Here is a 21,827-nt window from a genome sequence, read left to right as displayed (position 1 = left end):
GGTGACAGAGGGCGGGGCAGAGCGTTGGGCGGCGCTGAGTGGCGGAGCGTTGACAGGGGGCGGGGCAGAGCGTTGGGCGGCGCTGAGTGGCTGTGGCTGCAGGGGGCGGGGCAGAGCGTTGGGCGGCGCTGAGTGGCGGAGCGGTGACAGGGGGCGGGGCAGAGCGTTGGGCGGTGCTGAGTGGCGGAGCGGTGACAGGGGGCGGGGCGCAGCGTTGGGCGGTGCTGAGTGGCGGAGCGGTGCCAGGGGGCGGGGCAGAGCGTTGGGCGGTGCTGAGTGGCTGTGGCTGCAGGGGGCGGGGCAGAGCGTTGGGCGGCGCTGAGTGGCGGAGCGGTGACAGGGGGCGGGGCGCAGCGTTGGGCGGCGCTGAGTGGCGGAGCGGTGACAGGGGGCGGGGCAGAGCGTTGGGCGGTGCTGAGTGGCGGGGCGGTGACAGAGGGCGGGGCAGAGCGTTGGGCGGCGCTGAGTGGCGGGGCGGTGACAGGGGGCGGGGCAGAGCGTTGGGCGGCGCTGAGTGGCGGAGCGGTGACAGAGGGCGGGGCAGAGCGTTGGGCGGCGCTGAGTGGCTGTGGCTGCAGGGGGCGGGGCAGAGCGTTGGGCGGCGCTGAGTGGCGGGGCGGTGCCAGGGGGCGGGGCGCAGCGTTGGGCGGCGCTGAGTGGCGGGGCGGTGACAGAGGGCGGGGCAGAGCGTTGGGCGGCGCTGAGTGGCGGAGCGGTGACAGGGGGCGGGGCAGAGCGTTGGGCGGCGCTGAGTGGCTGTGGCTGCAGGGGGCGGGGCAGAGCGTTGGGCGGCGCTGAGTGGCGGAGCGGTGACAGGGGGCGGGGCAGAGCGTTGGGCGGCGCTGAGTGGCGGGGCGGTGACAGAGGGCGGGGCAGAGCGTTGGGCGGCGCTGAGTGGCGGAGCGGTGACAGGGGGCGGGGCAGAGCGTTGGGCGGTGCTGAGTGGCGGAGCGGTGACAGGGGGCGGGGCGCAGCGTTGGGCGGTGCTGAGTGGCGGAGCGGTGCTAGGGGGCGGGGCAGAGGGTTGGGCGGTGCTGAGTGGCTGTGGCTGCAGGGGGCGGGGCAGAGCGTTGGGCGGCGCTGAGTGGCGGAGCGGTGACAGGGGGCGGGGCGCAGCGTTGGGCGGCGCTGAGTGGCGGAGCGGTGACAGGGGGCGGGGCAGAGCGTTGGGCGGTGCTGAGTGGCGGGGCGGTGACAGAGGGCGGGGCAGAGCGTTGGGCGGCGCTGAGTGGCGGGGCGGTGACAGGGGGCGGGGCAGAGCGTTGGGCGGCGCTGAGTGGCGGAGCGGTGACAGAGGGCGGGGCAGAGCGTTGGGCGGCGCTGAGTGGCTGTGGCTGCAGGGGGCGGGGCAGAGCGTTGGGCGGTGCTGAGTGGCGGGGCGGTGACAGAGGGCGGGGCAGAGCGTTGGGCGGCGCTGAGTGGCGGGGCGGTGACAGGGGGCGGGGCAGAGCGTTGGGCGGCGCTGAGTGGCGGGGCGGTGACAGGGGGCGGGGCGCAGCGTTGGGCGGCGCTGAGTGGCGGGGCGGTGACAGGGGGCGGGGCGCAGCGTTGGGCGGCGCTGAGTGGCGGAGCGGTGACAGGGGGCGGGGCAGAGCGTTGGGCGGCGCTGAGTGGCGGAGCGGTGACAGGGGGCGGGGCAGAGCGTTGGGCGGCGCTGAGTGGCGGGGCGGTGACAGGGGGCGGGGCAGAGCGTTGGGCGGCGCTGAGTGGCGGGGCGGTGACAGGGGGCGGGGCAGAGCGTTGGGCGGCGCTGAGTGGCGGGGCGGTGACAGGGGGCGGGGCAGAGCGTTGGGCGGCGCTGAGTGGCTGTGGCTGCAGGGGGCGGAGCGAGCCCGGAGAGCCCGGAGTCGCTGGGCAGATCAGAGCCCGGAGAACCAGCGGAGCGAGGCTCGTGGCTCCCCGCGTCCGATCCCCGCGATCCAGGCCCGGCCCCGCACGTGCCGCCCGCCCGGAGCCCGCGGGACTTTCGGGTAAGAGGCGCCGCCGGGGCGCGGCCGCCCGGAGAAGAACGAAGGGACGGGGGGGGGAGGGGCGGAGCCAACCTGTCGGTTTCCATCGTGACCCGCGAGGCCGCCTAGTGGCAAACCAGAGAGATGCTGCACATGCGCACTTAGGGCCCCGGGGCGGGAGCGCTCTATGCAAATGAGCCGCCTGCCCCGCCCCTCTGTGTCCTGTTGGGAAACCCCCCGGGGCGGGGCGGGGCGGGGCACCGCGGTTCCCTCCGGCGCTGGCCGGGCCGGTGACCCCCCCTCACGGGTCTCTGCTCGCGCCTCTTCCTGGAAGGTCCCGTCCGCCCCCCCCCGTGGGTGCCTGTCACGGGTGGGCGGGGCCCGTGGCAGATCCGCTCTCTGAAGCCCTGGGGGGTGGAGGGGCCGATGGGGGTCAAGGGGGTTCAATCATCATGGCACCGCCTCTGGCTGGGGGTTGGGCTGCTGGGCAGGGAACGAGAAACCACAAATCGCTCCCACCCCCCCCCCCCCGCCCGCCCGTGACTTGTCCTGGGTCCGTCTCGGCTTCCAGATCGGCTGGAGAGTCCGGAGCAGGGGGGCGACCAGGGCCAGGACCCCCGCCCCGGCTCGGCTCGGCGGCTGCTGAATCGGACCCAGTCAGACCGAGAGGAGCCGACCCCAGCCCAGCGCCTCCAGCAGCGCCTGTAGCCGGAGTGTCGCTGAGAGAGACGATGGGGCCAGCAGCCGGGAATATGGAAAGCAAAGAGCCGCTGCAGCAGGGGTGCCGTACGGGTGGCAGTAGACACTTGGAGGCTGGCGGGGAGCCAGGTAATGGGGCGTCGCTGCCTGGGAACAGGCTGGAGAGAGACCCTGAGGCTGCCCCACATGGGGCCAGGCTCTCAGTGGCAGCAGCCAGTGCCCAGCAACCCCCTGTCTGTGGGCAGCAGGGACTGGATCACCCCCAGGGGCTCTGAGGGCACCGATCCCCGGCTCACACCTGCTGTCTGGCAGACACAGCGGGAACCATGGGGCTGTGCAGGGCCCTCCTGGGCTGGGTGTGTCAGAGCCCCCGTGACCGCATTGGGCCATCTCTGCCTGGTTCGTTCTCCCCCCTTCTGCTGTGTACGGCCAGTGTGAGACCCCAGTGTGCGGGGACAGGGGCACTCGGCAGCGTGGGCCCAGCCAGCACTCGGCAGGGGGCAGAGCAGGGGGGAGGGGGGGAGTTTGAGCTCCTGCCCCCAGAACATAGGGGTCCTTGTGTCTGTGCCCCTGAGCTCACCAGGCCCCATGACAGCATGACTGGGGGTGCCCAGGGAGGGCACTGGGCTGAGGGGAAAGAGGGGCTGTTCTGCCAGCCCCAGCCGGCCTCACCCTCTGGACTCCTCTCCCAGAGCGTCTGACAGAAGGAGCAATCGACAGAACGGTGCATGTTCTAGGGCAGCTCCAGCCCTGTCTCGCGGCCCTGCCTGATGGGTCTTTCTGTTTCAGACCCTCGTTGTAACTGCAGGAAATGTAACTACAAGAAACATAGAATTGTGCTCGCAGTCGCCCTTGCAGTTGTGTCCTTATTTCTCATCGCTGCTACTGTCCTGGCAGGTGAGTTCTCAACCTTCCCTTCCCCCTCTCTGCACATCCCATTCCCCCTGGAGCCACCACAGTCACAGTCTCTCCTCCTGGCCTCTCTCGGTTCTGCCCCTGGGACAGAGGATTCCTGGGGGATGTCCCTCCACAACCCTCCTCCCGCTCCCTCCCAGACCCCTGCACCTGGGCACTCTCTGTTTCGGGACTGAAATTAGTTCCGCCAGCAAATCTCTGAGCACTTTGGGTCCGAGTCACTATTGCCGGGCCCCAGGCACAGTCACTGATACCTGTGCAGAGTGGGGGTGATTGACAGGAGAAGGTGCAGGGCAGCAATGAGCTGGGCTCTCTGCCTGCAGCATATCGCCTTGAGGTACCAGCCTGGCCTTCTGGCATCCCCGGGCTGGCAGAAGCTGCGGCATCACTGAAGTGAGCCGTAGAATGCAGTAATGACACCTCCCTCAAGGGAGCTGGTCTGTCTGGCTGGTTTTTGTTTTTGGCTTGGTTACAGTTTACAGCGTGCTCTCTTGGGGATTGTGTGTTTGGGGGCTGTGTGGGACTGGGGGCCAGAGGCCTCCTAGATGTATATGCACTTGCAAGGCTCTAGCTTCCTGTCCTTTCGTGCTTGGTCATCCTTGTGATCACTCTTTTCCTGTGTGTTAACACAGGGCAGGGCTGACCTAGGAGAGAAGGGCTTAAAAGCCAGACGTTAAGGCTATGTCTAAACAGTGTTAAAAGTCCGGCAGTATGGCAGTAGCTGGCCCATCTCTGTTGACTCAGGTTCATGGGGCTCAGGCTGCAGGGCTAAAATTTGCTGTGTAGCTGTTTGGGCTCAGGCTCCATTGTCCCAGGGTCCCAGGGCTCGGGCTCCACCCAAGACTGAGCATCTACACAGCGGTTTTTCAGCCCCATGAGCCTGAGTCAGGTCACCTGAGCCAGCTGCGGGTTTTTTCTTGCCGTGTAGACACACCCTAAGCGACCAAAGGGAGCTAGCGAACAGGGGAGTTTGAGAGGGAGTTTGGAGGCAGGAGAAGGAATAAAATTAGCATTGTTCGGTAGGGCCCCATAGCCAGTGTCAACACTGCTCTTGGCTCCTCCACCTGTATCTTTGTCCTGAAAGAGAATCTGACCGTGGATGCCTCTACCCAGGTCCTGGTCCAGGTCCTGGTGTGGATTTGCAGAGACTGTGGCCAGCATTTCCCCATCACAGAAAGCCAGGCTGGGGGGGACCATCCGGTGAGACAGGTGCTTACTGGTAGAATCTCTCAGGAAGTAGGTGGGAAAGCTACATCCATCTACATGAGGAATTCATTGAAAACATGCATATGAAGACCTCCAAGGTGGAGGAGCAATCCAGCAGGAGAGGACTGCACTTGCTGGCTACTTCTGGCAGCAGGCAGTGCTCCACCCCTGCTCCCCACCCACCATCCTTAGTGATGAAAAACCAGTATGCTGCCCTGGTGACGAGTCTCCCCCAAAGGTGGAGGAGGAGAAGCCATGTACCCCCAAGGCTGGGAGGATCCCGGCCATCACTCCCAAGAGGAAATTAAGAGTGGTGGTCAGTTACCTAACTGGGATGGAGACTTCCATCTGCAGGCCTGGACTGGCATCCTGGGAGCTGTACTGCCTGCCGGGGGCCTGTATCTGAGACATTACATAAGGGTTGCCCAGGATCATTTGGCCCCCTTGCTACTACCCCATGCTGCTCATACATGTGGGCACTAATGATACTGCGAGGTCTGACCCTGAACAGATCAGAAGTGTCGACAGGGCTCTGGGAGTGAGGGTGAAGGAGTCGGGGGTGCAGGTGATGTTCTCTTCAATCCTTCCCGTCAAGTGTGGGGGCCGAGGTAGAGACAGACATGTCCTGGTGGTTAATGCATGGCTTAGCCGATGGTGTCCTCAGCAGGACTTTGGCTTCCTCAACCATGGGATGCTGTTCTGAGGAGAAGGACTGCAGAGCAGAGATGAGGTCCCCCTATCAAGGAAGGGGGGGAATATCTTCGGATACAGACTGGCTAACCTCCTGAGATGGGCTTTTAACTAGGTTTCACAGGGGCAGGAGACTAAAGCCCCTGGATAGGTGTCTATGTTTTGGACTTGGGTGAAGGGTTGGAGTTTGGGGTGGGAGCAGGGACGAAGGAGTGATGAGGGAATATAGAGGGGAAATGTATAAAAAGGGCAATAAGGACAACCCAGTTTAACTTCAATCCCCAGATACATAATGGAGCAAATAAACAATTTGTAAGCACCCAGAAGATAATAAGGTGATAAGTAATAGTCCACATGGATTTGTCAAGAAGAGATCATATCAAACCAACCTAATACTTTGACAGCATAACAAGCCTTGTGGATAGGAGGGAAGCGGTCGGTGTGGTATATATTGACTTTAGTAAGACTTTTGATACTGTCTTACATGACCTTCCCATAAACAAACTAGGGAAATATAGCCTAAACTAACCTGCTATAAAGTGGGTGCACAACTAGTTAGAAAACCATACTCAGAGAGTAGATATGAATGGGTCACAGTCAAGCTGGAAGGATGTATCAAGTGCGGTTCTGCAGGGATCTGTCTTAGGTGCAGTTCTAGTCAATATCTTCAGCAATGATTTAGATAATGGCATAGAGAGTATACTTATAAAGTTTGTGGACAGTACCAAGCTGGGAGGGGTTGCAAGTGCTTTGGAGGACAGGACCAGAATTCAAAATGATCTGGAAGAACTGTTTTGAAATAAATATGACAAAGTTCAATAAGAAAAAATGCAAAATCCTACGCTTAGGAAGGAATAATCAGTTGCACGAATACAAAATGGGAAATGACTGCCTAGGAAGGAGTACTGCAGAAGAGGATCTGGGGGTTATATGGATCAGCAACTAAATATGAGTTAACAATGTAAGACTATTGGAAAAAACGCAAACAACATTCTGGGATGTATTAGCAGGAGTGTTGTAAGCAAAGCATGAGAAGTAATTCTTCCGTTTTACTCCATGCTGATTAGCCTCAACTGGAGTACTGTGTCCAGTTCGGAGCACCTCACTTTGGGAAAGATGTGGCTAGATTGGAGAGAGTCCAGAGAAGAGCAACAAAAATTATTACAGGTCTCGAAAACATGAGCTACGAGGAAAGACTGAAATAAATTGGGTTTGCTTAGTCTGGAGAAGAGAAGTCTGAGGGGGAACATAACAGTCTTCAGGTATGTGAAAGATTATTATAAAGAGGAGGGTGATAAATTGTTCTCCTTAAACACTGAGGACAGGACAAGAGGTAGTGGGCTTTAATTGCAGCAAGGGAAATTTAAATTAGATATTACAAAAAACTTGCTATTGGTAAAGTGTAGTTAAGCACTGGAACAAATTACCTAGAGAGGTTGTGGAATCTCTATGGTTGGAGGTTTTTAAGAACATGTTGCACAAACACCTGTCAGGATGGTCTATGTTTACTTGGTCATGTCTCAGGTGACCTATTGAGGTCCCTTCCACTCCTACATTTCTATGATTCTATGACTTACGCAGAGTTGACTCCCCCAGTCTGCACAGACAGCACCTGCTAGTTCCAAGGGCAGCTGTTCCTGGTGAATGTGAACCCTGCTGTACCAATAGTCTGGGGAAGCAGGTGCTGTAAGATTGTCAGGGGTGGATTTATCTGTTGCCCTGGGATCTGATCACTGGACCTCAGGAGAGTTTAGCAGCTAGGAGCGTGGGTTGAGTCCAAGCTAGTCTGCATCCTTTGTGCCAATGTAATGACATCAGCGCAGCTGAAGAGGTGCAGACAGAGAGGGGCTTGATGCAATTCACTGCAGCGACCAAAATTAGCCACCATTGTTCCACAGAGACTCATTCAGCACCATTATTACATCCGTGGAAATTGTCCTGCCATAGACGGCCCCTGAATCCCATTGACTCACACAGTGTAAGGTGAGGGGAGGTCTGTGATCTCTGAAGTTCTTCACCTCGAAGTGCAGAGAGGTTCCCAGAACAGAAAGGCTCCTTGATGTACCTCTTCCATTCTAGGAGTCTTTGGAGGGACCTAGGAGGTCTGGCAGCCTCTCTCACGGGTCTGTAGAGTCTTAATATTCAGTGCTCTGTACAGGGTATGAAACTTGTAATTATTAAACTCTCAACTGCAGTCGCTCCTGAAACGAGTTGCACAAATATATGCTGAGCTGTGTACAGGAATGTTTAGTTCATGGCAAGTTGGGGTGTCAATCTACCCTATACTAGCCTGCTCTGAGTTCTCAGTGTGCACCTTGTAGATGCACATTTAAATTTGTTAATGCGATTTGATCTATTGGTCTTTGAAAGGGGAGTAGATCAAAATGTATTAACAAATCGTTAATGTGTGTCAGTAGGGTGCCCATAGACAGTCAGACCGCAACAGACTGGTGTGGGGTAGATTCACACCTCAGCTAGACGCAAACATTTAGATCGTGGTGATAAGCCCTAATTACTGACTTCCCTACTCAGTTCCACAGTATGCATGCACATGGTAGTATGCACTACACCGGGGTAGTCAATTATTTTTAGTCAAGGTCCACATTTCTTGGTCAAGGTGTAGCCAAGGTCCAGACTCCAGAGAAAATAATAATGAAATATAACAATAGTAATAAGTAAATAAAGAAGATTTCAGGGTCCGTTCAAAAGCACCTAGCGGTCTGGCTTTGACCCCCGGTCCACCGATTGACTACTCCTGCACTCCACAGTTAAATCCCCAGAGTAATACATGCCTTGTGTATGTGCTGAGCATGCTCTTTCTTTGATAACAATGGCCTGGTTTCCTAAATCTTCCAGACTTAGTGTCTGTTCCTGACTGAGCACCAGCCACATGGTTGCAGCTACTGAGTTACTCTGGTGCAGAAAAGGGGATATGCTCAAAAATCACTGGGGGGGGGGGTCCTGACTCAAAAACTTCCCACCCCAGAAAAGATCATCTCAGGAAACAATCCCGTCCAGGCGGAGAGCAAGCAGGAGGGATTATTGTGGGGGAAACTACGAACTGATGTGGGGTTTAGGATGGTTTAGCAGTTCTTACCCAGCGTGACCCTAATAAACCTGCCTCTGACTATCCGTCCACTGCACTGGATGTTAGTTATGGTGATCCTACTGCTCCTCTCTGATGGCACTGAACTGGTTAAACTTCCAGCATGTATGGTTCTGTTTGCTGGGTTATGGGAAAGAAAAGTAACTTGATTCACCTCTTACCTACAGAGAACATTCCTGGCCACTCAGTTTAATAGGCCCTTTCCTATTGCTAGAGTTCTGGTGCCACCTTGTGGCCATTTCATGTCCCTGCGTGAAAGTTACTTCACTTCCTTCTCAGGGGCATGTCTACACTACAGCATTGTGCTGACCTAAATTAGGTCAGCATACAGCTGCCCCAGTGATTACCTCGTGTTTGCGTGTCCACGCTACGCTCCTTGGTGGCAGTGTGCGTCCTCACTAGCAGCACTTGCATCGATGCAGAGAGCAGTGCACCCTGGGTACCTATCCCTCTGTGAAACTCAGCACCATATAGCACAGGGAGTTTTGTGAAGGTTTTGCAGTGCCTCATGGGACCAGAATGAGTTGCTCAGGGGTGACCGGGGCCATGCTTTCAACATCCCCACTCTACCTTGAATGGTCCCTTACAATGTGTGCCATTCATCACCAGCATTACATCCGTAGCATAAGCCAACTACTTATGCTAAAAGTCTGTTTTGTGCTCCGAGGCCAGGAGAACCTTTCCCAGACCTGAAGAAGAGCGCGGTGTGGCTTGAAAGCTTGTCTCTCTCCCCAACAGGAGTTGTTCCAAGAAAAGCAATTACCTCAGCCACCTTACCTCTTTAGTAGCTTCTGTTTAACATCTTCCAGAGATTCTAGTGGAATGGGAAGATTGTTATCACCATATATGATGGGACTATATCATCTGTTTGTACCTCAAATAGAGAACAGAAATATTTATTGAACAGTTCTGCCTTTTCTGCATTATTATTGATAATCCTACCATTTTCATCTAGTAATGGACAGGTCCATGGTCAGGTCCATGGTTTTGTTCCTAATATATTTTTTAAAAACTCCTCCTTATTCTCCTAAACTGTGCTGGCCACAGATTTTTCCTTGTATTCCTTGGTTTCCCTTATCAATTTTCTACAATTCCTACAATATTCACTCTCAGTTTCCTCTTGTATATTGTTATAAACTGCCTTTACTTCCCCTCTAAACAAGTTCAGTTTGTTACTCGGCCAGTATCCCTGTCAAAAAAGGAAATGAGGATGGTTTGATATGATTTGTTCTTGGCAAATCCATGTAGGGTATTCCTCATTACTCTGTTATCCTCTAGGTGTTTATACATTGTTTAATAATTTGATCCAATTGAAATATTCCTGCTCTATTGACAGTGGTTGGGGAGGCAGACCCAGTCAGAGTGGCTGCCAGCCCTCAAAGTCTGCTTCTAGTTCTATACGAGCACCCTTCTCTTTTTAGTAGCATTATCAGGGCCCAGCAGGGCTGGTGTCCTCCTCTCTCCTGGGTCCAGCACTATCAAATTTCAGTGTTTTATCTCCTGAAATGGATATTGATACTTTGGTCTCAACATGCCTCTCCAGGAGAGCAAAGCAAAGAGCAGGAAGAGGGAATCAGCCAGCCCAGTGTAGCAGTCTATGTCCTAGCTGATCATAACAAAATCGAGCTTTTCTGTATTCTCCTGATGGTCATTTGACAGTTCTGCAGCTCCCTGAATTTGGGCCTAGCTCTGAATTCTGCATTTTGTGCTGATGCATGGAAATCCTGTCTGTCTGCATCCTCACTGAATTCAGCCCCACACTCCACACCAACAAACCGAGGTGTGGTGGCCCCTCATAACTGGTTCAGTTTCTAACAACCTGGCTCCCTCCCATCCTCTGAGCAGTTCCAGAGGCTTAAGGAGTCTGAAATGTGGATCTGATGAGATTATTCTTGTTTGCTTTTCTCGGAGAGCAGCAAAATTGTCACCAATCTCTTAACCCTGTGTTCTTTCATTTTCAGTGCTCCAATTCACAAGATCTTTGGATGCTCCGGGCCCCCCTTTTGTCCCCTCTCCGGGCCCCCCTTTTGTCCCCTGCTGCCCGGAGAGGTGGGTCGGATACCGAGGGAAATGCTACTATTTCTCAAAGGAAGAAAAGAACTGGGATTCTAGCCAGCACTTCTGCTCTTCGTTCAGTGCTTCCCTGGCTGCGATTGACACCCGGGAGGAAAAGGTGAGACCCCTGCAGATTCTTTCTAACTGCAATGGACTGGGCTTGGCATGACAGACAGAGTTGGAATGTGGGCAGAGCCCCACCCCTGGAGTGTGAGTAGGACCTTTGATGTTTCTCAGGATTGGAGGCGAGAATGAGTGAGATTCTGGAAGCTAAGTCCCTGCCCTGGTTTCAGTGTGGCTCTGTGATCAGTACGGACCTTTTGAACCCTCAGCTTCTGACTGGAGATGGCAGCTTTATGGTTTGGGTTTTCTTGGCAATCAGCCAGGGTGATTGGAGTTGGTGGCTGAGTCTCTCCCATCCTCCACCGAGAGACCCAAAGGAAGCTGGGGGAGGGGAGAAGCGGCAGCAAAGCGCAGGTGTGACTGAGCTAGAAGGGGAGCTGTGGGCAGTAGCTGCTATTGCAGAGAGGAGCCTGGGAGTAAGGAGCCTCTGGGATATTGCAGGAAGGCAGGAGGGGGCAGAAGAGAGGAAAACCGTTCTCTCTGGGGGCGCAGGGGTATACACGCAGTATGGATTCCCCTGATCCTAGAGTACAAAGGGGGAATCCCACCCAAAAATGAGACACAAGCTGAGGCCTAGTCTATACTAGAAGGGTTAACTTCTTTTAAGGGTGCGCCTTTTGGCTCCTTACCAGGGTAGTTATACTGATCTAAGTCCTAGTGGAGATGTAATTATACCAGTATAAAGGTGCCTTGGAGCAGGGTAGCTTAGATCTCTTCCTGTACCTAAACAATCCCTTTTGTACCACTGTACGTGCAGCCAGACTCATGGGGATTGTCATGCTGTGACTATACTGGTATAGCTCAAGCTCTGCAACTCCTACGTGGAGACAAACCCTTAGCTATACAACTGAGATTCCCTGTTGTACAAAGACCTGTGGGGCAGGAACTGAGCCGCACTGCAGAATCTAATACACACTGTCCTATTGTTCAGGATTTCATGATGAACTATGCAGGCCTCGTTGAGCACTGGATTGGGCTCAGAAGAGAATCAAGCCAGCCCTGGAAGTGGGTGAACGGAACCCTATTCAACCAGCAGCTGTGAGTCCATTTCTGTCTTTTCGCTTTCCCAGGGGTAAATCACAAGCGAATGAAATGTTAGCTTGGACGGATCCACAGCTTACCCCATTAGAGCTTTTAATCTTAAAACCGGTGTTAAAATAGGGCCTAACTCTTCTGTGCTGCACAGTACGGTGCAAGAAGGAGTGTGTGTCTCTGGCCTTGATCTGGGCTCCCAATGCCCTTTCTCCAGCCTGCTGTCTCGGTAGGAGTTAAAACCCCGGGGGGTAGCATCCCAGTGGATGCACCTCTGCAGTGAAACAGGCTGTAACGCCAGAGGCTCTTTGTGATCCCTTGCTGATCAACGCAGCTGCTGCATTTGTCTTGAGCATGGCTGTGCACTGCCTACCCCCACAGGCACCGGCTTTCCAAAGTGCCAGGGGGTGCTCAATCCCCGGTCCTGCCCCCACTCCACCCCTTCCCCCAAGGCCCCAGCCCCACTCCACACTCGCCCCTCTCCCGAGCATGCCACATGCTCGCTCTTTCCCCCTCCCTCCCAGAGCCTCCTGCACACTGTTAAAATAGCTGATCTCAGTGGGTAGGAGGCGTGGGGGGGGAGGCACTGATACATGGGGCCCACTGGCTGATGGGTGGTGCTGGGTGCGGGGAGCTGAGAGGGGGGCTGCCAGTGGGTGCTCAGCACCCACCATTTTATTCCCATGGGTGCTGCAGTCCTAGAGCACCCATGGAGTCAGCGCCTATGTGTAACTCAAGCCCAGATCCTCAAAGGATCTGGGCCTGGGTTACTTTTAATTTGAAGGTGCTCAAGAGATACCTCACTGTTGTGGTACACTTCAGTTTCCATGGTCCGCAGACTCAGGCAGAGGTTGCTACATTGGCTACACCCTGTTCATATTTTTAAAGTTTGCATCAGTCATAAAGGGTTAAAAAAAAATGTCTAAAGATAGCTGACTATGGCCGTGCCATGGAAAAATTCTGGTTTGCTGAGCAGCCGAGAGCTGCCCCACTCGGCTCCCTTTTTCGGCTTGCTGTGCTTAATGATTGCCTGAGATGTTTCCTCCTGTTCTGATCCTTGGCTGCCAGGCAGGAGTTTGGGGTGAATCCTGTTGCTGGTGCAGAAAGGGGAAACCCTGAAAACCTGTGAGCGCTGCAGCTCTGCTTCACCATCCAAATGTGTGGAATGCTACCTTGACCGTGACAGATGCAGGTGGAGGGGGAAACGGTCAGCTCCTGACTAGCTCCATGGCTTACATTACAGGTTTGAAGTAAGAGCAGAAGGGGACTGCGCATATCTGAGCGATGTCTTCGTGAGCTCTTCAAGGTGCTATTCTCTGAGGAACTGGATCTGTAGCAAAGTTGATGCATATTCAAAGGAAAAGGAACATGCAATGGAGGGGGACTAGTAGGGATGTAGACAAACTAGGGTATGTCTACACTAAGAAATTAGGTCGAATTTATAGAAGTCGGTTTTCTAGAAATCGGTTTTATATATTCGAGTGTGTGTGTCCCCACAGAAAATGCTCTAAGTGCATTAACTCGGCGGAGTGCTTCCACAGTACCGAGGCAAGCGTCGACTTCCGGAGTGTTGCACTGTGGGTAGCTATCCCACAGTTCCCGCAGTCTCCGCTGCCCATTGGAATTCTGGGTTGAGATCCCAATGCCTGATGGAGCTATAACATTGTCGCGGGTGGTTCTGAGTACATATCATCAGGCCCCCGTTCCCTCCCTCCCTCCATGAAAGCAGCAGCAGACAATCTGCTGATGAGCTCTGCATGGTCACCTCTGCTGATGAGCTCCGCATGGTCACCTGCAGCTTGCCACGCTGGCCAAACAGGAAATGAGATTCAAAAGTTCGCGGTTCTTTTCCTGTCTACCTGGCCAGTGCATCTGAGTTGAGAGTGCTGTCGAGAGCGGTCACAATGGAGCACTCTGGGATAGTCCCGGAATCCAATACTGTCGAATTGTGTCCACAGTACCCCAAATTCGACCTGGCAAGGCCGATTTAAGCGGTAATCCACTTGTCAGGGGTGGAGTAAGGAAATCGATTTTAAGAGCCCTTTAAGTCGAAATAAACGGCTTCATCGTGTGGACGGGTGCAGGTTTACATCGATTTAACACTGCTAAATTCGACCTAAAGTCCTAGTGTAGACCAGGGCTTAGAGGATCGGGCCAGAAGTCTGATGAGGTTCAACAAGGACAAGTGCAGAAGAATCCCATGCACTGCTACAGACTAGAGACGGAGTGGCTAGGCAGCAGTTCTACAGAAAAGGACCTGGAGTTACAGTGGACAAGAAGCTGGATACGAGTCAACAGTGTGTCCTTGTTGCCAAGAAGGCTGGTCTCAATGGTAGCAGATGACAGAACAAGGAGTAATGGTCTCAAGTTGCAGTGGGGGAGGTTTAGGTTGGATATTAGGAGAAACTTTTTCACCAGGAGGGTGGTGAAGCATTGGAATGGGTTACCTAGGGAGGTGGTGGAATCTCCTTCCTTAAAGGTTTTTTAGGTCAGGCTTCACAAAGCCCTGGCTGGGATGATTTAGCTGGGGATTGGCCCTGCTCTGGGCAGGGGGTTGGACTAGATGACCTCCGGAGTTCCCTTCCAACCCTGATATTCTATGATTCTATGTAAAAGTTTAACTGATTAACCAGGGCCCTACCAATTTCAGGCTGTGAAAAATGTGTCAGGACCAATCCGTGTCAGGGCTCCTAGCTCCAACTGAGCAGGGAGGGACCACGCCTTTTGTTTAGTTCCCTGAGTAAACGTTTAACTTAGAGAATTTTAATCAGTTACACAGTTACTGCTTTTACACTTTTACACTAAATTATTTATATCCCTAGTATATCACTGTAGAGATCAGTTGAGAATAGGATATGTGTTTTCTGGCAATGAAAACAGTAATTTCAGATTCAAAGCTTTATGTTTAGGAAATTTCAGATCTATATTATATTAATACAAAACATACAGGCATGGCATCCCACCATGGTTACAACCTGGACTGTGGGACCGCTGCGTCCCCTTAAACTCTCCAGTCTGGGCTCTCTCACAGTGCCATGCAAGTGACAAGCAGCAAACCCCTCCGTGTACTGTGATCACTCAGCTATCAACATGTAGAGAGACACAGCCAAATGAGTTTAAAAGTATCTTTGTCACAAATGCCTTCTGTTTAGACAGTGTGGTTTGTTCAATACCCATCGTGTCCTTCAACTCCTTCCTGAACCTTTACATGTAGCAGGTGCTACATCAGGAGTGGCCGTATTTACTGCAGTGATGCTGCCTTAATATTTATAAAGTGGGCAGTAGGTGGTGATATGTTTAAATTACACAGATATTTGCAATAAAACAGTCTATCTCAGCATACAAATATTCATTGACACACACTTAGGACACATTCAAACTCATTTGGGCACACACATCTTCTTCCCTTCCAATGACATACAGTAATGTTGTGGGGTTAGCACTTGTCCAGGTTTGGAGAAACTGCATTCAGCATCAACAGAATTGCATGGGATCGACAAAAGAACGCGAGCAATCTGGCTAAGTTTTGGCAAACACGTGCTAGCTTTTCCAAAAGCTGGAGAGAGAAATGTCATGGGTACTAGGAAGATCATTTACAATGTTCGAGTAAACTGCCCATTCGCCCTCCGATACAGAACTCGGCCGCAGAATTCTCTGTTCATAGTCACTACAGTTGTGGGAGTCCATGAACTTGCTTGCGATCAAGGATTCTGACATTGCAAAAAAATCTATATGCTGTCTGTCTTTAAGTACCCCTGCAGTTTCTCTCCACAGCTTTAAAAAACTTGATGCTTGACATTGTCCAGTCCAGTGCATTCTGTCCTTCGTTGCCAACAGTGTTGGCAACAGATCAGAGGCAGTGTTTGTACCCTTCTGTTGGTAATGTCAAAAGTGATTCAAACTTAAGTCTTTGTATGTATATGACTGTATGTATACAAACGATATATATGTATGTGACTGCTTTACCATTTAACAAATTCTCTTTATTTTTTCTTTAGCATCTAAACTTAAAGGTTTATTATAAAGGATTGGCTGTCAGCGTGGTATTTTGGGTAAGATCGAAACCTATACTGAGCAGGTGACATAGCTGACCCTTTGGGGTCAGAAGAACATTTTGTATATGTGAGCAGAGTTTTAAAGTAACTTCTCACTGTACTGGACTTAGCTGCTGATTGGGAGCCAAAGAACTGGAATGCAATCAGGGGGCTGTGTGATTTCTTCTTTGCTTCTTGATACTTTGGGAACCAGAAGCACAGTTTGTAACTGGTTGAGGAGTTTAACTTCAGTGTTAACCACCACCAGTCTTGGGAGTATCTGCTCTCCTTTTTGCAACCTGCCTGATCTTAGCATTTCCAGTGAGGGCTGCCCTAGGCACCCTGGGTCACACAAGCCTCCACCCAGTCTTAGTACTGTCTGTTCCCTTTATTTCTGATTTTCATTTTGTCGTGCAAGTACACCAGTAATTGTGAGCTCATGCTTTGTTGCATCACCACTCTTTGCCCTTCATTTTCTTTTTCTGTTGCTATAACATAATGTGGACCTTTCATGTGGTCCTTTTTAAGATGGTCAAGAACTTTGCTGCAAACTGTACAAAATAATTTCCCTCCATCCATATGGAGCACATCTTTGCCAAATTCTTTAATTTGTCCTCAGGCTTAACCATTTTAGGTATTGGTAGTGAACGGCCAAAGCACAAGGTGGAAAATCAGAAGGAATCAAAGGGTCAGGGAGAGGCTCTAGCTGAGAGGGAACTGCACAGAGTCTGCAGCCAGCTGGGGCAAGGTCCAGCTGTGCGCAGGAGCGAGATGTGAGCTGGGAATCTAGAGCCAGCTGTGTACTGGGGAGAAGGGCTAGAGCCAGCTGTGCAGGGGAAGTGGGGGGACAGATGCTGGGCGCTGAGGGCAGGAGCCAGCTGTGTGCAGGGAGGTGAGCGGGGGAGAAGCACTGTGGACACTGCCAAGAGCAGGTGCGAGCACCATCCGCTCTGCAGCACGGCGAGGGAGTCAGACGCCCAGCTGCCAAGTGCCCTGCCTGCCCAGGGGAAGCTCCCCAGCGGTGTGGCTGAGCCCAAGCTTGCCACCAACTTCTCCCCTCCTCACAAAAGTCTCAACATTAGCCAGCCCTCAGCCTCTGTCCTGCACCCTGGGGAGGAGTCAGGTGTCTCCTGGCAGAAATCAGAGAGGTGGGGCAGGTGCATGAGACCACCGCCACCATCCCCGTTCCCTCTGATCAGCGATTCTGGAAATAAAACATGGTTTTGGAAAAAACTATGGTAAGAGCAGCAATTTCCAGAAAACACTGGCCCTGAGCCTGACTTGAGGTTGCAATTCAGACATCCAGGCGTGTCCAATGATCTACGCCAAACTCTAGATTCTGTTACTGTGTTTCACAATGTAGGCAAACAACCTCACTTGAAGAGATCATTATAACTTCTTCTATGTGGAGTGGCTTCCCTCAGTATACCACTGCCCATTTATTAGGGTTGAGCTGAAGTGCAACTGTCCTTTTGTATCATAGATAAGCAATAAAAAAAAAAAAAAAGAAAAAGAAAGAAAAGTCTTTTGCTGCTTTAATTGCCTTTGAGAAGAATTAGGCAAGGTTTGCCCAGCTGCTGTCTCTTAACCTGGACTTCCTTTATGTTCTGCCGTACCTCCTCTGTCTTTTCCCCACCCCGCCGCACACTGGTGAAAGTGGTCATTTAATTGGGGTTTTACGGACTCCAAGGCTGCAGGACACCATGCACTGCATAGTTCAGAGTGTAGAACTGGAACTAGATAGAGTTGATGGAAGAGCCATGTTCTGTTCGTAGCTTCTCTGTCGGCGCTCCACTCTAGGTGTAGGCGCGCCCCTGCGCCTCAGATTGGAGGTTGTAGGTAGCAGTGTCCATTTGGCCCACATGCTCCCCCATCTCAGGGCGATCTAGCCCTGCATGGGCGGACACCCTCAGTTCCTTCTCAACCGCCTTGCCTTGCCCTCAGACAGTACCTCAGCAGCGTCCGACGTGAGATGATCTCATCTGTATTCCCCTTTCTATTCAAATTATTAACGTTTAATTCATAAATGTTCTGTTAGTTGTTGTTTATACTCCGCTTTTTTCTTTTCTTCTACAAAAACATTTCTCTATCGTGTTGTTAGAATAGCCACCATCCTGTCCTTGCTTAGTTCTTCTTTGTCTCTTCCCTCTGGGGAAGTGAAAGCCAGATGGGAAATGTGCCCCGCTTTCCTGGGTTTAAACATTGCCTCTCCTGGCAGGAGAGGCAATTCCAATCAACTATGGACATTCCCACTGCATTTGCTGCCTCGAAGAGTCACATGTGCCTCAAAAGTGTACTTCCTGCCTGTAACGAAAATCGAGGGCTAGGAAGAACCATGAACTGAAACTGACTAATGATGGAAAGTCCACTCGCTCTAAAGACTTGCTGGTTAAAGAGATGCCTGACTCACCCCTACTCAGCACTGACACGATCTCAGTGCCTACCACATTTCGGTCCCCTGGTACCACACTTATGTCAAGGCACTGCCCCTGTGCATCTAAGGACCTGTTTTTTTTATTTTCCTACCCAACCCCAAATTCCCTTGTTACTGTCAGTCAGTCACTCTTCCATCAGACGCTCTAGGAGAGGGGCCCGGAGTTTCAGGCCGGCTGGGGCTGGCAGAACAGTCTCTCCTTCCCCTCAGCCCAGTGCCCTCCCCTGGGCACCCCCAGCCAGGCTGTCACGGGGCCTGGTGAGTTCAGGGGCACGGAGACAAGGACCCGCATGTCCTGGTGGCAGGAGCTCAAGCTGCCCCCTGCGGAGCGCCGGCTGGGCCCACACTGCTGAGTACGCCTGTCCCCGCATCCTGGGGTCTCACACGAGCCATACACAGTAGAAGGGGAGGAGAATGAACCAGGCAGAGATGGGTCAGTCTGCCACCCGCACAGCCCCACGGCCACTGCTGTGCGCACCAGACAGCAGCTGTGAGCCAGGGATCGGTGCCTGGCCAGCCCCCAGGGGAGATCCAGTCCCTGCTGCCCACAGATGGGGGGTTGCTGGGCACCGGCTGCTTCCACTGAGAACATGGCCCCATGTGTGGAAGCATCAGTGTCTCTCTCCAGCCTGTTCCCAGGCAGCGACGCCCCATTACCTGGATCTCCTTTGATCTTCCTGTATCTTCTCTCATTAAGAGCCTTCAATGGTTTTTCACTCTCACTGGAACTTGCTCCTTGCCCCATTGTCTCTCTCAGCAACACTCAGGCTACAGACACTGGGCTGGGGTCCGCTCCTCTCAGTCTGACTGGGTCCAATTCAGCAGCAGCAAAGCCGGGGCTGGGGTCCTGGCCCTGCTTCCCCCCCTCCTCCCGCCTTGCTCCGGACTCTCCAGCCAATCTGGAAGCCGAGACAGGACCAAGCAGGACAGGTCAGAGGTGGGGGTGATTTAAGTTTCTCGTTCCCTGCCCAGCAGCCCAACCCCCTGCCAGAGGCGGTGCCATGATGATTAAACCCCCTTAACCCCCACCGGCCCCTCTGCCCGCAAGGGCTTCAGAGGCCTGATCTGCTACGGGCCCCACCCGCCAGTGACAGGCACCCAGCTGGCGGGGAGGCGGAGTCCCTGGGTACCCGCAAGGGCTGCAGTGGCCTGGCCGGCGCCGGAGGGGTATGGCGATGCTCCACCCCGGGGTATTTAACAACAGAACATGGGGGGGGAGGTGGCTGATTGCATAGCACGCGCACGTCCAGGTGTAGTGGCGACGATCGAAGCCCACAGGTTGGCTCCGCCCCAGCCATAACGTCGGGGTACCTCTCTCCCCCCACATGGCCCTTCGGTTTCTCCGGGCGCCCCGGCGGCGCCTCATACCCGAGCGTCCCGTGGGCTCCGGGCAGGCGGAACGTGTGGGGCTGGGCCCTAGGTCGCGGCGATCGGGAAAAATGAGCCTCGCTCCCAGCCACGCGACGCTTCTTCTCAATGTTCTTCCCAGCGTCTTCCTGGCTGCTCCGCTCCCTGGAACCACTCAGCGCCTGCTCCTGGTAACGCGGCTCCTCCCCCCCCCCCGTCATTAGCAGCCCGCGTGGCCAGCACAGCCCGGGGCGGGGGATCTGGGACCCCTCCCGCACCGTCCAGCTGTTGCTCCGGGCTGCACGGCGCCGCCCGCTGGGATGGGCGCCCTGCACTGCAGCCTTCACGGGGCTCCGGGGCCGGTGCGCGGGACAACGGAGGAACCCGGGACTCCGCAGGCAGCCAGTGAGTCCCCTTCCCCCTTCTTTTGGAGCCATTCTACCACCACCAATGGGGGCTGTCTTCTCGCTCGGGCTGCTTCGCCTTTTTCTTCCCCTTGCCCCACAGTGGCCTACTTAGCAGTGGCCTCCTTTTCTCCCTGCCCTGTGTTGCTAGCCTGCCACCTTTTACACAGGCTCAAGCTGGACTGGAGGGGACTGCTCCTCAGTGGGATACCCCCTTCCCCACGTCTTGTGGTCATCAAGGATAAGAGCAGACTCAGCTGGCCCGGCCCTACGGAGGGGGAAATCACCCATCTAGGGCTTTAAGGGCAGGCAGGTGAGTCTCACTCACTCTGACCTCCCAGCCACATGGACTGAGCCCAGCCTGATTCCAGCCCTGCCAGTCGTTGCCAGGCCCAGGCTGTTGTGATGACAGAAGCATCTGTGTGTTTCTCTCACTGCGCCCTGCTCACTGTTGATCCCAGCCAAGGAGGCAGTGAGGGAAGAGCAGTGGCTCTGGATGCAGCTCCAGTTTGCTTGGACTGCTGGGAAACAGTAACATTTAACTTGGAACCCGACCCCGCTGACTGGGCCCCAGGTCCTTGCAGAGGGTGCAGTGTGAGCAGTGGTGCGCGGAGCAGCCAAAGGGGGTTTAGATGCTACCACTGAAAATGAGAGAGTTAAGAGTCTTGAGTTCTGCACATCAGGAGAAAGTTTTCCACCTTGCCCAATTTGTTTGCATCCCCCTCTGTGCTGCAGGGACTCAACAGCAGCTGATTTTTAAACCTTCCCAGGTGGTGTGATCGCACATCACTGCATGGTAGTAGTGAGGCACCATGGTCTAGTGGAACGGGCACTAGACGGGGTCAGGGTTCAATTCCTAGATGTGCCACTGACCAGCTGGGTGACCCTGGGCAAGTCCCTTCCCCTTCTCTGTGCCCGTTTACCCTCCCATCCTCTATTTAGGCCTCGTCTAGACCCAAGGTTCCCCACGAGTCTTGACTGTGTCCTGTTAGCACCTTTAAAGAAGTATTCAACACTTTCTACACTACATGCTATCAGGGTTTTAAGCACAACAGCTGTTTCCCCCCTCCTCCCCCCAAGTTTAGGCAAGGACTTAGATGCTAAGTTCTTGGGGACAGGGACTCTCTCTCGCTGTGTGTCTATGCAGCGCCAGGCACAGTAGGGCCCTGATCTCAGTGAGGGTCTCTAGGTGCTACCGTAATATGTTTTTTTATACAAGTGACTTTTCATTTTTAGGAAGTGAGGAAGCAGAGACTAAAGGCAGAGCGTGCCCAGCACAACACATTTCCCTGCAGAGCCACTTGCGTCCCTATAAAAGCTGGCACACACCCTTTGTGTATCTGGGCATTTAAAGTCATCAATGATGACACACACCCCACTGTGGCTATTTTCTCTACTGCCTTAGAGGAGCTCTCAGGAGCAGTTGCAACCAGCAATAGTAAAATTATGTATTAGCTACAGAACATTTGAAATCTGATGTGTAGGCCCCAGAACGAAGTCTGCCAGCCCAGCCGGGCCCTTGTCCAAGCTACTGGAAAGAAAGGGGCACTCTGATGGCATCAAAAGAACCTTTCATTTCTGGGAGCCTCTGACTGCGTTTGCTTCCCCAATTCCTCTCCTATGCCCCATATACTGTCACCTGCTCTGGAAGGAGCCCTGCACCAGTAGGTGTATGGATCCAACACACCACAGATCACTGCAACAGTCACATTCCAGCAACCCCAAGATCTAATTTCTGGTCCTCCCAGACAGCTATTAAATGCTCCTAACAAATGCCCAGTAGCCAACCGCCCCCTCCCAAAATACTGCACGTCGATCGGTTCATATTCAACA

General features: G+C 53.7%; 2 protein-coding genes across 2 annotated transcripts in view; one reads left to right on the top strand and one right to left on the bottom strand.

Annotated features, from left to right (window-relative positions):
- Positions 1–21,827, bottom strand: part of LOC140898184 (killer cell lectin-like receptor subfamily B member 1B allele C) — a 117,269-nt gene that overhangs the window by 75,400 nt on the left and 20,042 nt on the right. The gene's annotated exons all lie outside the window — the stretch shown is intronic.
- LOC140898180 (C-type lectin domain family 2 member B) lies at positions 1,822–15,959 on the top strand. The gene is made up of 6 exons (XM_073311608.2): positions 1,822–1,970; positions 2,521–2,777; positions 3,438–3,545; positions 10,527–10,738; positions 11,675–11,781; positions 13,019–15,959. Exons 2-6 carry the CDS (start codon positions 2,681–2,683, stop codon positions 13,161–13,163), a joined length of 669 nt encoding a protein of 222 aa, XP_073167709.2. The 5' UTR covers positions 1,822–1,970; positions 2,521–2,680; the 3' UTR covers positions 13,164–15,959.

The sequence above is a fragment of the Lepidochelys kempii genome, chromosome 14 (genome assembly GCF_965140285.1).
Source record: "Lepidochelys kempii isolate rLepKem1 chromosome 14, rLepKem1.hap1, whole genome shotgun sequence".
In the NCBI taxonomy this organism is placed as follows: Eukaryota; Metazoa; Chordata; order Testudines; family Cheloniidae; genus Lepidochelys; species Lepidochelys kempii.
The sequence above is the reverse complement of the archived record's forward strand: the minus strand, read 5'-3'. Positions and strand labels throughout refer to the sequence as shown.